The sequence below is a fragment of the Euprymna scolopes genome, chromosome 29, assembly GCF_053919585.1.
Source record: "Euprymna scolopes isolate OS-2025 chromosome 29, ASM5391958v1, whole genome shotgun sequence".
NCBI lineage: Eukaryota > Metazoa > Mollusca > Cephalopoda > Sepiida > Sepiolidae > Euprymna > Euprymna scolopes.
The window spans coordinates 73,547,547-73,565,958 of NC_136510.1; the positions used below are offsets into that span (position 1 = coordinate 73,547,547).

General features: G+C 29.8%; 1 protein-coding gene across 4 annotated transcripts in view; it reads right to left on the reverse strand.

Annotated features, from left to right (window-relative positions):
• LOC145252712 (putative E3 ubiquitin-protein ligase HERC4) overlaps positions 1-18,412 on the reverse strand; it is a 160,713-nt gene that overhangs the window by 74,710 nt on the left and 67,591 nt on the right. For all 4 annotated transcript variants that reach the window (XM_080112544.1, XM_080112545.1, XM_080112547.1 and 1 more), the window contains exons 3-4: positions 11,205-11,370; positions 4,368-4,444 (exon numbers count right to left, since the gene is read on the reverse strand). In XM_080112544.1, coding sequence (XP_079968670.1) covers positions 4,368-4,444; positions 11,205-11,370 — 243 coding nt within the window. The remainder of the gene's footprint in view (positions 1-4,367; positions 4,445-11,204; positions 11,371-18,412) is intronic.

An 18,412-nucleotide genomic window follows, 5' to 3' on the forward strand; every position in this document is an offset into this window, starting at 1 on the left:
GCATTAAATACTAATCCTTACTATGCATTGAACGGATACCATAACACTTAGTTTACTGTACCTTACCACAAAAGTTCATACAAAATTTCAGCCAAAGTAAGAGAAAAATATGACATAAATTATGGAAATATATACTCTACTCTCATCCGTGATCCCCTATATTCTTATTCATGGCATACTTGTTGACCTGGTTAATGGTAGATCTCTGGTGATTTCTATCAGAACATCTAATTTGGAGCACACTACAATAAAATAAGTTTTTTCAGGTTTCCATGGTAAAAGTGTTATAGTACCTATTTATATGCATCTCCATAAGGGTAGAGTTAGACACAAGGTCGGTTTTTAATGCAGGAGAAAATAAAATACAGCTCCTCCAAAAGGATTGATTGGATTAGAAAAAAAAAAGGCCTATCTAGAAGAATCTCTTTTGCTGAAAGCAGAAATGATGCAAGGTAATATCAGAACTGATACTGCACTTTACTCCTAGCCAAAAGGCATGTGACGATGCCTTTTACTTAAGTGAGTCATATCACCTTTGGTCATCCTGAGAGTCTTTTGGCACCACCACCATAGAGAGAGTAGGCCAGTGAACATGACAACATGATGTCATTTTCTGATCAACTTGTAGGTATAGAAAGCTTCTGGTTGAACCACATGACCATAAAAAATATTTTTCGTTGCCTTAGATTGTGCATGTTTTTTAGTCTCCTAAAGAGAAAAAACAATTCTCCATTTGGATAATTATAGATTTGTAATCATTATAATAATAATTGCACATTGGGATAATTTTAATCCACCAAAATATAACAGTAAGTGAACTTGTTTTTGAACTTTTATTTCTATCAAAGGAAGTCGAATATTTCATTTTATTTATTTTTTTAAACTGCAAAACAATTTTTGCATGAGAATATTTTTCAGCACCGGGCGTAATTTATTTCTTTGAAATATATTTTAAACTTAAAAGTTTTTGTTTGTTTTATAACATTTTATCTGTAAATAATTTACATGACTGAAATGGGAAATGCAATAGGAAATTTTCTATTCTCTCAAACACATTCACTTTATTCTTTAAATTCTTTATTCTCTCGAACACTTTATTCATATGAACAAAAATTCATCTTAAAAATTCATTAACTAATCAGTTTTAATTAAAGTTTTGATATGAACTAAAAAATAAAGAGTACATTAAATTTTAATTAAGATATTGTGTTTATCTTATAAATAAATATTGTTTGGTAATTGTGCTGTGTACTTACCGTGGTGAAATAATGTTATTTAGAAAGCCATTCTTAATAGGGAGAGGCTTTCTAACTATTCTGCACTTTCACCTAACAATTTGATGAAAAAAAAAAAAAAAAAAAAAAAAAAAAAGATACCATAAAAGTTAACTTAAAATCCTATCTACAATATAGCATGGTGCGTACACTGTACAAGCACCATTATCATCATCATCATTATTATTATTATCACTATTATTATTATTATTATTATTGTTATTATTATATTAACAATAATAAAAAAAAAGGTACTTCATGGGAAATGTGGACCCTGTGTAAACGGGTTTTAATTTAATGGTTTATCCCTAAAAAGCGCATACGCAAAAAGTTTTCATTGGTTTATTTAATCACCAAAACTTTTTTGAAGGTACTATTTGAGGCAAAAAAAAAAAGAAAAGAAAAAAGGCCAAAAGCATTATTTGAATACATATGAAAAATAAATGTAACAAAAAATAAAAATATAAAAATATTTAGTGTGGGAAATATAATAAAAATAAATTAAAATGAAATGAAAATAAAATAAAAACAAGTACGAAATAAAAGTATGAATCAGATTGAATTAAAGAAATAAAAAAAAAAATTTGAAAAATAAAATAAATGTTTACTATATTTTCTTAGCTTTTAACCCATGTTCACATTATAGTATGATTGTCTCTTAGTAGTTATGTGAACTTCATTTCCATATTCATGTATTGTGCACTGATATGAAAATGAAGACTAAAGAGGAGTATAGGATTCCTAACTATGTAATTGATGAAAATACGCTACACGTTTTGATGAAAAACATAGGGAAAAAATTAAGATAGAAAAACAGAAAACCAAAACTTTAAATGTAATTTCTGTATTAAAAGTAATTTATTTAAGTATTTTAACATATAATCTTGTGGGGGAAAATCCAGCTCCCCAATATGGGGCACTCTGGATAGGAACAAAAATAAAAATTGTCTCAGTCATGAAGGATTTCTCCTCCACTGGCAGAGGACAGAAAAGGTGAATTGTAGCATCAAAACAGATACTACACTATGATCTTGTCCCGAAGGCCAGGAATTGTTTGTGTTTTATGTTTGTTCCTTAAATTCATAATTCAGTTTTACCATTTTCAGATTGTATATTGCTTTAATATTACGTAATTTTACATAAATAATATTTATATCTTTTATTGAATAAAGTTCCGTTTCATTATTAATCGAATTGGGTTCTTTCTTTTTTTTTTTTTAACATGTTTTAATGAGCTTTTTAAAAATGCCATCATATAGTATCGACAGTAATAATTCAACAAATCTTACCTACATTGCCTGCAGGCATTTTTCAGTTAACAGGCCTTCTATATCTTAGTGGCCGTGCTTTTGGTATGCTTTATGAAATCTTAAGGCATTTGATATGCAGGTGTTTGTGATGGCAGTTTTCTTTAAGCATAACAGCACTCCATGGTTTTGGAGACTATCCTTGGCCAGCTGACTTGAAGGACTTTTTGCAATATCTTTCTTTGAAAAAGCATCAATGTTTTATCCTGCATGCTTCAATTTTTACAACTTTTCAATTCTTATAATTTTCAATTTTCAGGGGAGATAACTTTGAAACCATAGAGTTATTTCCCTTGATTTGCTGAACGAAACAACAGTCATTTAATCCTTGCTGACACCAAAATAATCCATATTAAAGAGATTTTTACCATAACCTGACATCAGATTACCTAAGGTTTAAGAGTGTATCTTTGGTATAGTTTACCAGAGAGACAATCATAATCAAAATGAAAATAGTAGACTGGATAATACAAAATTATCAATCCTTATCTCAAAAATACTGAATAATACAAATACTACAAATTCCCTGTCACGTCTCCATTTTTATTTTTATTTCATTTATCTCTACCAAAGAAATATTTAACTACACAAAAAAAAGGTAAACGTCCTCTAATTAATCAAATAACATTCCTGTTCACGAATCTTAAATTTAATAGGTATCACAAATTTAGTGTAAAATAAGTAAACATATATATTTCTTTGCTTCTTTCGCTTTTTCTTGAAAACTACTGCGCTGATCTGTCTGAAATATTGCATAGACTTCTGGTTTGATAAAGCGGAGCGAACTAAATATCCGTTCGATGCATGATTAGGGATCAGTATTTAATTGAAAAATAAGCACAAATTTAACCATATTCAACCATAAATTTGGCATAAAACACTCAAGTCAATGTGCTATAACTTTTGCCAATTTTTAACAGGTTAAAACATCTATTTCAACATTACTCAATTATTTTAGGTTATTATTTTGATAAAATTCAAATATAAACAAAATTTTATCTTTTCTCTTTACATATGTACAATTATTTTTGTTTCATTAATGGATTTTTTTCAGGCTACTTCAAGTTAGATTACTGTTTTTAATGATAAGCAATTTATTTTAATGTTGATGGGTTTTTTTTTTAACTTAATGTGTTTGATATTATATCTCTTTGCATATAAAAACAGTCCCATCTTAAAGAAAAACGTCTATTCATCAACATGGTGGGCTTAATGTAGTTTTTTTTTTAGTTGTTTTTCACAAAAATTCATTCAAACAAATAAAATGATCTCCCTATTATAAGATTGTGTTTCTGTCTATTTTTACATAATCCAAGTCTTTTTTTTTTTTTAATTAATCTATTATTAATAAAATATACTTTGATCACTACTGTGCTATGAATCATTAAGATTCAATGTGTTAGCTGTTGAAATGAATCTTATATGAACAATAAATCTCTGTATCATTTTTTTTTTTTTTTTTTTGAGACTAGGGTCATTTGCACAATGTTTAGCCTGGTTCAATCTAATAATCAACGTTAAGGATTTTTCATTTTTAGTTATACACAGTAAAATTTGACTTCTGAGACAATAGCACATAAGATGGCAAATGTTCTAATTTCCAACAAACTTTTAAAACTATCTTACGACGGTGGTTAATTAAGCTACAAAAAAGATTTAACATTATTGTTTAGGTTTTGCAAAGATCTATGTATTCACATAAGTTTTGTGAATATAACGAAAATTTCATTTTTGTTAGGTATACCTCTTTAAAAAAGCAAGAACGAGAAAGATGAAAAGCATTTACCATTCGTCAAAGCTATGCAATGGTAGAAACCACTACTTATTTGTATCACAGTGTGTAAGGCTAATTCTTTCACCAATCTAAAATAGAAATAAAAATATATTTAACAAAAACAATCCATAATATAAAGATATTTTTAAAAATAAAAAATACAAAATACTCTACACGCACACATAACAGCAGTAAATAGACACCCTTATTATCTCTATTATTATATAAAAGGAACTCTGTGTGTGTGTGTGTGTGTGTGTGTGTTCCCTATAGACTCTGAAATGATCGGGCAGATATTTTGTTAAATTTCTCAAAAAGGTACTTGATGTGTTGAAAGTTTTCTTACATAGATTTTGTATCGAAATATGTCCGTTAAGTGTCGAAAATCAATAATTGAAAAAATCTGATTAAAAGGAGGAAGTCCAATAGTTAAGATTTTTATACACTCTAACATCACAAGTGCATTTGAGAAGTTTTATCACCGCACAAGCAGACAGACGCAGCCTATAAAATCAACTGAAGATTCTTTTAATAAGACAGGGGCACGTTTGAAATGAATGTTTCTTTTTAAAGCACAATTAAACCATGATACTTTACTTTTGTACATTTAACTTTAATTCAAGTGATTATATTAAAATAATTTCTTAAGTCAACAGTTGGTTCTTTGATAAGACAGGGGCATGTTCAAAATGAATGTTTCTGCTGAGAGCACAACTTAACCATGATACTTGAATTTTGCATTTTAAACTAAGTGAAGCCATTATTTACAGATAATTTTATAAAATTAAACAGTAGATTCTCTACAGTGCAATATAGACTGCAATATATTGTGGACTAAGGCACCGAGGAGATGCATTTGAAGCTTCCTTTCAATACACCGTGGTGAATCCCAAACTAGAGCAGGCAATCAATCGATTTGATGAAAAAAATGTGATTTCACAGATTTCAATGACAATAAAAGTATGAGAAGGTGGAACATCTGTTGATCCTTAATCAAGACAATATCAGATCTCCCTGCTAGTCATTAATAATGAACACTATGGTCAGAGAATCTTGATGGACAGAGACAATATAATTTGGATTATTGTCGCTTGCTGAATTGAACTACTCAGTTAACAGTGAAAAGTAGAATCTCAAGGTTTGCAGCAATTTGACGCTGATTAAGACTACCCTCTTATCATCATATTTGGTTTAATATCCGCTTTGTATGCTGGATGATTTTTAGAACCCGACTTCCACACTAAGCTATCTCTTGCCAGGTCTATTATCTCTTTTCTTTTTTTTATCACTTCCTTTCATGTATTCCTTAGCCTTCCCCTGTGAACTCAACCTGATACCTCAACTGTTCTGCATCTACTAACCAAGGAACTCTCAGTCATTCTTTCAACATGGCCATGCCATCCAAGTTTACTTTTCTGCACACAATCCTTATAAAGCCAGATTTAATCTTTCTCTGAGGATATTCGAACTAAGCCTATATTTAAGATTCACATTAATCATCCATCATATTATCATTTCTCTACATACAACGCATATCCTCAATCATCCCTGGCCAGATTTCACCTCCATGCATTAACAGACTGCATATACATGCCTAATAAGATTCTTCCCATGCTAACCTATATGACTCTTTAGAAAAAAATTCTAATGCTTCCTTGGTTGGTGTCTTACTCAAATGGTGCTATATGATATGCTTATATCTGAAAAGCATAAAATATTAATATTTCAAACTTTTACTGCTGCTTTTGCTGCAATGGAAGCAGAAACTGTAAACATGTATGAATTAGTAGTTTTGCAAGGTGTCTAATTCTTTCATGTCTTGTGTATATATTTGTGTAATGAAAACCTTTAAAAAAAAAAAAAAAAAAAAAAAAGAAAAACAGGGGAGGGGAGTTACATGAGAGACTAAAAAAAAAAAACTAAAAAACACTCATCAAACTTATAAATAAAATATAAAGCCTGGGAGGGTGAATCTCCTAAAACTAAACAGAATCATACCGCAGTCCAACAGAGCAAAGTCAGAAGAAACTATAACATGACTATTAAACTGATTGTCAAGGACTTTTTTTTTTTACATAACCATCACCACTTATCAAGGCCCAGAGGCCACTCAAGGATAAGGTTAAAGAGTGTACAGTAGTCAAAAGACAATATAGTAATTGTTAGTCATGAAAATTCAGAGGTTGCAGGGAAGAGAAAAGGGTATCTTCAATTTGGTATTAACACATCTACTCCAGCTGTAAGGACTTAATTACTAGAAAGGAGAGTACTGCAAGCAATCACAATATGCTAGTCTTCAACAGCTTTGAATTTCAATCCATATCTCTGGAGATGAATGAAGTGATAAGATTTGCCATGTAGGACTTCCTAAACTGCTTTGGTCTGTTAATGAAGTATCACACCAAAAAACTTCATCGACTTGGCTTTATGAATGTCTCAATTGCCTGTATTGGTCAAAATGCATTGAGCCTTCTCTTGGTCTATCAAGAGCAGGCTCAATGCATTTCCGATGACATTCCCTAATGTTTGCATATTAGTTTTGAAAAAGAACATTTTATTAATTAGCTATTATATCATTTCGGAATTAAATTATCACTGGAGAGAGCTTCTATTTTCAATTTGATAAAATAGGCAATTAAAAGGGAAAATAACTCTTAAGCAATCTTTTTACTCATATCTGCTTCAGATATATATTTCCTCAAGTATGGATGATTCTTACAATAATTAGATGATTATCTTTATGGCTTGAATACCTCAAAACCATTTCTTCTAACACAAGTGTTCAGATATTGTTTTAGAAGGTCTTAAAAATTATGTAATTTACTCAAACACAGAATGTTTCTACATTTAGTAGCTTAATAGTTAACGAACACAAAAATACAAAAACAGACGAACATACGTCTCTAACATTAGTATAGATATATATTAGTGATGGGACGATTACAATATTTTTCCCCTGATTCCAATACAATTACCGATTCTGTTCTGAATTACAGATTTCGATTCTGATTCTTCATAAATCTCTAAATATTTAACTATAGGGTTGTTACCCCCCCCCCCCCCCGATTACCTTAAAAACACATGTTAAATGTGTAGATATTTTCCTAAAGGTGAAAATACACTTGTGGGGGATGATTTATTGATTTTAGTTTTACTGGTAGTTTAAAATCAATAAATATTTATTATTTTATCATTACCAGCAATGGAAGATTTTGATTTAAACAAAATCAAATGACAAAGACAAAAGAATAGTTTTTGTATCGGAAAATAGGCACAAATTTTTCCAATTCCGACATGTCGAAATGGTTTGATTTTCTGATTCCCATTAATCGTCCCAACACTAATATAACAAACAAATGAAAAATGTACATATTCCAAATTTCATGATGCTAACCATCCCACAATCATGCTGGCGCTCACAACTCCCGACAGCAACTGTTCCGCAGTACAAAATCATTCATTTAATTATTATATCAATCAATGAATCTATTCTGCCTTTTTTAACTCCTCAGAAATAGCAACTATTAATCCATTGAAAGAAAAAATGTATTTGGGCATGATTACAAAATCTGAAAATTGGGAGAGAAGTTGCAATTAACTTTTATTTTTTATTTTATTACGCCATTTTGAATTTAAAATTCGAAATGGCGTAATAAAAGATAAAATAATTAAATGAATGATTTTGCGCTATAAAACAGTTGCTGTCAAAAATTGTGAATGTCATGATTAAAGGAATAAATTGTAAGATGGTCAATATCATAAAATTTGAAATATAGACTGCTGTCATTTGTTTGTTTTATATATATGTGTTGGGACAATTAATGGGAATCAGAAAAATCAAACCATATATATATATATATATATATGTAATTAAAGTAGCAATACACATGGCCAATAAAACGCTTTGGATAATCACAGATTTCATAGGGGTTTCTGCTAAAATAGTCATATTTTAAAAACCAAAGCACTTTAAGTCTTCAAAATGCCACTGTTTTGTTCAGAAATGAATATACTTTCAAATGAATTAGTAAATAATAACATACATTATATATTTTTAGAGTTTTAAGCAAATAAAATGATAAAAATGTGAACATCATAAAACAGCATTTTCGGTAAGTTTTTGTAACGACCCCCCCCCCCCGATTCATAAACACTCGTACCGTGTTTCTGTTAAGAATTTTTTAATATCATTTTTAATAATTTTGAGTGTCCGAAATTCATTTGACCACTCGCTTTTTGTTGTGTTAAAAACAAGATTTCAAAATGACGTGTATGGAAAATTTTGAAAAAAATTTTCTTCAGACACTTACTATTAAATAAAACAATCTTTTTACTATGTTTATTCGTTAAAAAGATGATTGGACAGTGTTTTCTCTAGTGGTACGTAGCAATTTAAAAACATAATATCCGAAAAAATCGTTATGAATTTGAATCAAAACTTCTGTAGTATTAGTAAATAGCAGCAGCAGCGATAAGCATGGCGTAAACAGACGTTTTGTTTTTGTTTATTTTTTATTCCAGATCGATTTTTTTTAATTGAAAATCTGGTTATAAAAAAAATTTCTTACATGTTTAGTCCGAGCTATTTTGTTATCAACCATCCAAATATTTTTTAAAATTGGGTAGTATTAAATTTTAAAACAAGCGAAGATGTGAAATACGATTGTTTTGGTTCATGTGTACGAACGGTCACACTTCTAATTTTCGTCCTTTAAAAATTGTTTTCAGTGAATTATTATCAAATGGAAACTAATCTACCCGATTATTAAAAATAAAATAAAATAAATAATCAATATTACTATATATTAAGTATATACTTGTAGGAGGTGATCAGTTAAAAAATAAAAACGGTAGAAGAGATGAAATGTAATTAAAAATCAAAATAACATTAATTCAAATTTTTTAACAATTTGTCAGCTTTAGCAAAAACTTGTTTCTTTTTTTATATTTAAATAGGTGGGACAAAAATACTTGATATTTTTCCAAGCATCATGTTTTCTGTTAGAGGGACGTCACTTTTTTAAATAACATTTATTTTTGTCTGTTTGTCATAATTCTTGTAAAGTTTCATAACGGGTATCAAACACCCTCGTAAAAAAAAAAAAACTCACTTAATTCTAGGTCTAATCCTAGGTATGAGTGGCGAGCCTCCTCCTAAAACCTTTAGCCTTAACAATAATGCTAAGTACAAGTGGCAGACAAACTTCCTCTGTGAGCTTATATAAGCGTAAAAAAAAAAAAACATAAAAAACATTTAAAGAAACGTGCACATGATTAATCTCCCATAAAAAAATAAATTGGTCAACTGTCCTAAAACACTAGGATTGTTTTGAAATGGTGAATTATTTTACATTTATGTGAAACCAACTCTCACCCTAAATTCTAAAATTATTTTTGCTTTATTTCTATCGAATCTTCAAGATGTTCACATATAATTTTCCTTAGCCCTATCATTAACCCAAAGTCAGAGTGGCAACCTCTCTACCTTTTCATAATTGCACAAAGACCCTCTTACAATCACGTATAATCGCCTTTTAGAAAAAAAAACAAAACAAAAAAAACACCCAGGATTTATCTATCATAGGAAAAGGGGGGTGGTAACTGCTCTAAAACACTCAAATGGTTCAAAATGGGAAATCATTTTACAGTAAATTCTAAAATAACTTTTGTTTATCTTTTATTAAAGTTTTTCAAGTTGTTCACATGCAATTGTCTATAAAGGTAGAATCACATATTTTGGAGAGGTGGTCAGATGGCCTCCCCATAACAGAAGGTATTAATCTACAATAATACCAAAGAAATATTGCAAGATATTCATTTTTAACCAATCCTAGATTTCGATTTCAGTTTTTGGTACATAAAATGCATTACAATTTAACTTTGAATTTTCTAAGTTCTTTTATTTTAATGAATACATGGCATTTTTAAGCAATCGCAGCATATTTATGTGCATTTACTGCAGATTATTTGAAAACCATTCATTTCTGGAGATTTTCAGTAGTATATTCAGATTCCTTGCACAAAAATACACTTATATGGTAAATTTCATTGCTTAGTCTTGTGTTTTAACAAATGTGACATTTTTACTGAAAAAGTAGTGTAAAAAATGTGACAAAACGCATATGGTCTTAAAGAGGGGGAAAATATCCAAACATGCAAGGCATAAAACTATCATAACTTCCTTGATTTTAATTGGATTTTTAAAAAATTTAAAAAGATTCTTTCTTAGCTTATCAAGCTCTTTCTATATATACCAATATTGAAATATTTTAAGCCATTTAAATTTTTTCATGTGTATTGCTAATTAAAGTGACACCATGTTTAAATACTGCTACTTGCCGGAACAAAGTTAAGATTTGGGCCTAGTTAGTACTCAGGTGGGTAACAGTTTGAGAATACCAAATACTGTAATTGTGTGTGGAAGTTGCTGTAAAGTAAATTTCTCTACCCTCATTTTGCAACCTACGAGTGAAATTTTGGGGTAAAATGAACTAAAGCATTGATCAGCAACTAATATGAAGGAAAACTGCATTGCTTCTGGTTGTCCTGGAATTTTCTTTGCCAATGGAATTCATGAATGTCAAGTGATAAATGCATTTTGGATAATGCAACATCTGCTACACTCCGAACTCCTAATCATGTGGCGACTCTTACAAATGATATCCATTTTCTATCAAGAAAGAGGCCAAAAAAAAAAAAAAAAAAGAAATGCATATTTTGTGTGTGTCTGAGGTGAGGGCTTAATAAAATGATGCTAGAATTTCAGATAAAATGGCTTAGATAAAAACAATTACAAACAGCAAACAAGAAATGTATCAATCAGATATAGGGGGTGTAAGAGTCACTCACTTGGGAATTCGCCACCATTCATCGTCATCAACTGCAGCCCTCCCTAGCTGCCCACGGCTGTTTTCCCCCCAGCTGTATACCTCACCCCCACGGTGCAAGACTAAACTGTGGGACATACCAACAGCCACTCGGCTTACATGTAGATTGTCCAAGGCTGAAATACGGACTGAAAAAGAAAAAAGGTATAAAGATTCATGAGTATTTTTTTTTCTAAATTTTTAAAAAATTTTAATCTAAACAATCTAATAAATTGAAAAAAAAAATCAAATATTTAAAATAAAAAAATATTAGAAGCTTACCCAATCCCAGAACAGGTAAAATTAATTTTGCAAAAAGAACAATTTTCTATCACTTTCATGCCCTCTTACAGAGACTAAAATCAAAATATGATACTAAACCTTGTCTCTAGACTCCTTAGTTTAATATTCATCAAAATCTATTACATAGAAATTTGTTAAACTTTGAGAATTTAACTTAAGGAATTTTAAGAAATTGAAATTCTGATAATGTGATCAAATTCACTGCAAATCCGATATATTTGAATTTTCAAATGGCAGGTTTTGCCCATATTATATTTCTCAAAAGCCCTTTAAAATACTCCAAAGAAATTGAAATTTAAGAGAATATTTATTAATTGATATTGAATATCTATTGTTAAAATTTCACAAAAGATGGAGGTATCTGAATTTTAACGAAGAGTTTCCACTTCTCTTAGTCCCATTTGAATAAAACTAATTATTTACACACCCTTTACACCTAGCATTTGTATTCACAGATTCATAATGATCGGTTAATTAATTTAGGAATGAATTCTGTTCATACAAATATATAAACATGTACACATATTTAACTTTACAAATTTGGATAGCGTAAAATTCAACATTTATAGTAACTCCATCTTTTTTCTGATACTTAACTAATATTTTTTGTTATCAAATGGGTTTTGATATAAGAATCTGTTTTGAAAAATTTAGTCAATAGATTAAGTATGGGATAATTCAAAATAAATGATACCAAAAAGAACAAATTTCAAAATTTTCTATTATTTATTTTGTTTTTGTGAAATTCTACTGAAAAACCCAAGATCCTATTTATTTTGTTATGCAATCAATAAAAGGTCATCATTATTCACTGCAGAATAAGGAATAAAATGTTTTAAGCAAAAACTCAAATTAAATATGTATTTTGACAATTTTATTAAAAAAAAGGGGGGAAAGCAGATAAACAGGGGAAATATTTCTTTTTTAACAAAAAATTTCACCTCTAGTCAAAACTTTGAACTTTAGGATGTTAAAAATGACTAATTCTATATTTAGCAATTGAATCAAACTGCTTAGCACTGCTAAGGATCTGTTCAATGAGCTAACTTTGAGATAAAGTAATCCATAACAGCTTCAAATTAAAGTTTCTTAATCAATTTTAGCATTGAACTGTAGGCTCTAGAAAAGAAAAATAATTACCATTTTTCCTAGAAACAATTTTAATCATCTTGAATCATTTAAAACAAAACATTTTAAAATTCAATTCATACATCAAAAGTTTTTTTAAAAACACTATTTGGATTTAATTCAATTTAAAAAGTATGTTTTTAAGAATCATAACAGGTTTCTTTTAAATTAATAAATTGAATGTGTATACTCTTTTAAAAATATAAATTAGATAGAACTGCTCTGTCCTTTTGACCTTCACCTTACTTTGTTCTGTCCTTTTGCAGAATAGAAATATTTAGGCAGGACTGATGTTTTTTGCATAAAATATGACAAGAGAGTGTAAAATATTGAAAATTCATGCACTTTGGTTGATTTGCAAAAAGATGTACTTTTTTAGTTATGTAAAGTACATTAAATTCTATGAAAAGTGAAGCCATTTGTATTTTGTAAGTCACTGGTTGATAATAAAAATTGCTTTTTCAGAAACAATGAATGGAATTGTGACTCTTCTGCAAAAGATTCACCATGCTTAATAAAATAGAAGGTAGTCACGGGCACAATCTGTCAGGAGTTATTTTGAGGATCTGAGCAGGCTCTGAGTTAAGGGTTAGAGGTGAAAAACACAGAAAATGGAACTGCTGGCCAACAAGGAGTTTTTTTTTTTTTTTGTTTACTTAATGGCATTCTTGTATTTGTTTTTTGTTTCTTCTGAAAAGAAAATGGCAAATAAGTATGTTTAATGCGTAGTTTGGGATGAAAGAGTTGATCTGCAATGTATGCCTGTACAGAAAAAAATATAATTCAACTTATATTTGCTCTCCCACGTAAGTAAAATGCTAGTACTAGTTTAGGAGAAAAATATTTAATCTCTCATCTTGAAATCAAAGATGAGAAAATAATGCAACGACCATATATACACAGCCACACATGCATCTATGAAGAGAGTCATACTTCCAACTAGGAGTGTACCAATTAATTGGCAGATAATCTGTAATCGGCCTAATCGGTAAAATTACCGGTTAATCGGCCAATTAATTACTTTTCTCTTTCCTATTAAATTTAAATCATTTCATCACTACCAAGAGACTTATCAGATAGCATTAACACATTAACATAGTAACTGCCAACTTAACATTTAATTTATCGTCTGGCCACTATTGTCTTTTTGCTTTTATTAAATAAAATTACAAAACACAAAGTACAATTTCCAATTCTTAAATGAAACTAATTAAACAATTAGATAAGAAAAAACGAAATTACAAACCAACTACAAAGTACAAATTGTAATTCTTTAAGTTAATAACTATAAGCTGATGTTCTCCACATGTTGCTACTCTACTTCCTCTTCTGTTCTTTCTGCCGGTCTTCTCTGCTCTCATAGTCTCCTCAGTATTTAAAGTTAAATACTTTTAAGTTGTAATGTAGAAACATTACCACCTGTACTGAAGAGCCTCTCACCCTCCATAGATGAACATGGTGTGCTTAAATATTTTGAAGCCAGTTTACTTGGCAGTTGTAAAATCTCCTGTGTCTTCTTCCACCATTGAAATGATCATTTCTTGCAAGTAGTGATAAAGCTACATAATGATCAAGTTTTTTTGTGCACTTAAGCATAGGGGAATAATTCCTTTTGAGTTTAGATTGTGATTCTTGTAATTTTGTTGTAGTTGCAGTCTACAGTTTTAACGCAACTTCAACCTGCTCTAAGTTTTGATTTGTTACTGTAGGCTTATTTGTAGCTAATTCATCAAAAAGGTATGCAAGAGATAGTTTTGATTTCACTTTGATCTTCTTGACCCTCAACAAAGCTTGAAGTGTATCCTGCTGATTTTGCTTCATTATCATCAGTAGAAAGTAGGAGATCTAGAATCCAGTGTTTTCCATGTCATTCTTTTGAAATTTAAATTTGAATCTTGGATCTAGGAAAGTAGACATAAAATTTTATCATTTAAATAGGATGAAAATCTCGTTTCCATTGATTCATTGAATTGTTCAACAGTGGTAAGGATTCCACTAAAGTCAGAAATATCAGAATTAGATTTGACAACTTTTGAAAGAAATAACCTTAAAGCTAAAATTATAGGTATTATCATTGATATGGTTAATGTTCTGTGACTTGCTTCTTTGGTGATTTCTTCAAATGAACTGGACAATTTTTTAGAACAAGTCCCCATTGGTTAGTTGTTAAGGTAGGAATCTTATAGCACCCCAAATTCTCGTTGGAAAAAAAAATAAAAATTAAAAAATTTTTTAAAATGAACAAATCTTGTATTAAAAAATTCCAGTCCGTGTGAATTATTTTGCTTCACATATATGCCATGAAAAAGTCCTTTCTGATTAATGTTTACCAGTTATAAAATATTCTGTTATTCTAAAAAACAGCCAACTTCTTTTGTTTATTTTAAAACTGGTAAACGTAAGCTGAATCAGAAGGGACTTTTTCTAGGCATTTAACGTAAAGCAGAACAGTCCGCACAAACTGGAAATAAATCAGTTGTAAACAATTACAGTGTAAACTTTAACAAAGCCAATACAAAAATAAAATAAAGATGTTAAAACAATAATAAAAAAAAACAATAGTACTTATGCAGAGAACTTTTTGGAAACTCATTTCTTCACACTAGAGGGTTTTTTGGGGTTTTTTTTTTAACTAGTCTGTACTTTCACCTAACAATTTAATAAATACAAAGCAAATGATTTATGCCACAGGCATTGCAGTAGGACAACTGAAGTTTTTTCTCTGTATGTGTCTGACTGAGGAAGGGATTGAGGGAACCATCTCAAACGGATGAATGTGATCAATGCCAAGCGAAGAATTCAACAAATTTGCAAATACCAATTGTATAAAGAACTATCGTTGATAACATGCAGTTCTTACTTTTATTAAAATTAAATTGATGTTGAACTTGTGCGTTTACTTAACTACATCGCCATAATAAACTAAGTAAAAAAACACTTCATAAAATTATTACACTTTCTTGAGGATACTGTTTAAGAAGTACTTGAGGTAAAGAGCTGACATTTATAGCATTCTACAATATGTATTGATTAGGCATTCAATGTTCAAAATCTGTATTTTTTAATAGTTTTTGTGATATGATTTTCAAATAATTATGTTTGATACTTTATTTCCACCACCAAAATTGAGCATATCAGCATTTTTATTGACTTATAATGACGTAAGTTGCAGCTGGAATTGTTTTTAAAAAAAATAAACATAATAATCATTATGTATAAAATGTTCATATTTACTGTCATTTAATTCAGTTTTATTTGATACTTTAAAAATACATCATTTACAGTTATGCAAAAGTACATCATTTACAATTTTGCTACTGTAAATGATGTAATGTTCACATTTCACACCTCACAAATGAAGGCCGAAATTGAATTAGAAATAATTGTACTTTTACTTCCTATTGTGTTCTTATATTTAGGAGTGATGAAAGCATCTTTTGTGACATTTTACTGGTTACTTTTTTGTCAATTGGTTTCAAAGTTGCCATGTTTAATTTACACATGTCCATGCTTTTTCACCCTCAGCAGGGTAGTGTATACTGCTGATTTTGCTTCAGTGAAAAGTAGATGTAGAATCTCATTCTAAATGTTTTCTGTGCCAATTTTTTTAAATTAATATTTGAGTCATCGATCTAGGAAAGTAGACATACACAAGTTTTTTTATCATTTAGATAGAATGAACATCTTGTTTCCATTGATAACCTGAATTGTTCAACAATGGTAAGAAGGATTCCACTAAAGTCAGAAATACTAGAATTAGATTGAACAGCTTTTGACAGAAATAACCTCACAGCTAAAATTGTAGGTATTATCATTGATATGGTTGATGGTCTGTGACTTGCTTCTTTGATTTCTTCAAGTGGATTGAGGAACTGGATATTTTTTCAAACAAGTCTCCATTAGTAAGTTGTTAAAGTAGGAATCTTAACAGCTCACATTACAAGAGCTTTTCATTGTTCTTAATTTATTTTCAGCATAAAATATGTTGAATCCACCATGTTGTCACATCTTGAATGAGTTTGTTTTTCCAAATTAAGCTGATCCTGTATTTCAGTTAATTTGTTAATTGCTAATAGAAAGCGATTAAAGTGAGAGACTGTATTTCTGTTAGATGATGAAATGGTTGTCTTTACAGCCTGAATCACAATGTATGATAGTTATTCTAAATCACATTTCCTGACACCAGCAAACATATTTGCTTCTGAATCCTGAAAAACTAAGAAAACTTAATTGAAGATTTTATACTCATCCAGAACATTGTGCAAATCTTCACTTATGCGTGCACCAAGGAATGGAATAACATTAAGCACAGCTATACACTGTTCAAAGTCATTTGAAAGCCAATGATCTGTCAAACTGAGAAAGGGAGTATTATCTGTTGTAGCTGTCCAAATGGCTGTAATCCATGAAATGCTAATTTCAGCAAGAGACTATTGAATTTTTGTTGTACTTTTGTAAATATATCTAAAATTATTTTGCAGTGAAGCACTTTTTTGATGGAATAGTGCAATTTGAACAAACTTTTGTAATAAGCATATTAAATCCAATGTCAAATGTAACAGAATATGGTTGAATATCAACAGCAATCATTTTTCTTATCAGATAATGGATCTCTTGTGACCTGTGGTCATTAATATTCCAAACTTTCTTTTTGACTAATATTAATTCTTTAGTAGTTTGGTGTTTCACTGGAGGCTCGTAGTTGCTACTTGTTCCTAGAATGTCTGTCCCTGAATATTCATTGTGCTTCCTTTTCTTATCTGAAACTTTTACTTCTTTTGAATGAATATTTCTAATACGGTTTAATATATTGTCGGAAAAGATTTTGCCAATTTGCCACCTTTTGATGTGATGGTTTGACATAACTTGCAGGCAGCTGTATTCTTATTCTTGGGATTGACATCAAGTAGAAGTATTTCTTCCAGCAGAAACTGGTTGCCATAATGTTTAAAGGTTGTAAATATTTAGTTAATTTTTTACATATTTAAATTACTTATGTCTGATATCTAATTAATGATTTATCTTAAAATATACATTATCTAAATTAGAAAAATAAAAATATGTAATGGTAGCAAGAGTCCAAAAATGAGGAACAAGATTATGACTGATGAAGAATGCTTTATTTTCAGTTTTCACATCGTTGCAATTTACTGTACAATTCCTCAACATAAAAACAAAAAGATGAAGTAATAATTTTCTTTAACAGTGATTTAAAGTACAAAATAATGTTAATTCAATAGGAACAGAAAGGAGGGAAATTTTCCATATGCTTACATCTATTTGCCTCAAATTCAGTGCAGTTGTAAAATCTACAAGTTAACAGTGCGTCATGCATGTTATTTGATAATATGGTGTAGACGATGCTTATTGCTTTGATAAATTTTCACTGGCAAGTAAAAGAGGGAGTTAATTTGTCTTCGTTTACAATATAAATTAATTAATATTAGCATAATTTATGACAACAAAATCTGCTGATAAATCTGCATTAGAAAACCTATTAATTGGTAATCGGCTAGTCGGTACATTTCTACTTCCAACAGACATATATAAATGAAGATACTCATCTTCAAACTTTGAACTTTGCCAGCAATCATCTCAACAACATAACCAAACTTTTCATCTTGATTAAAGAAATATCAATTGGCACCTATATTATATAAAAGTACTCGTCCGAGTTGATTTTAATTCCCATTCACATCAAGATAGTATTTCTCACACACGTTTTGATCTTGTAAACTTGCTTTGCTCTCAAAACCTGCA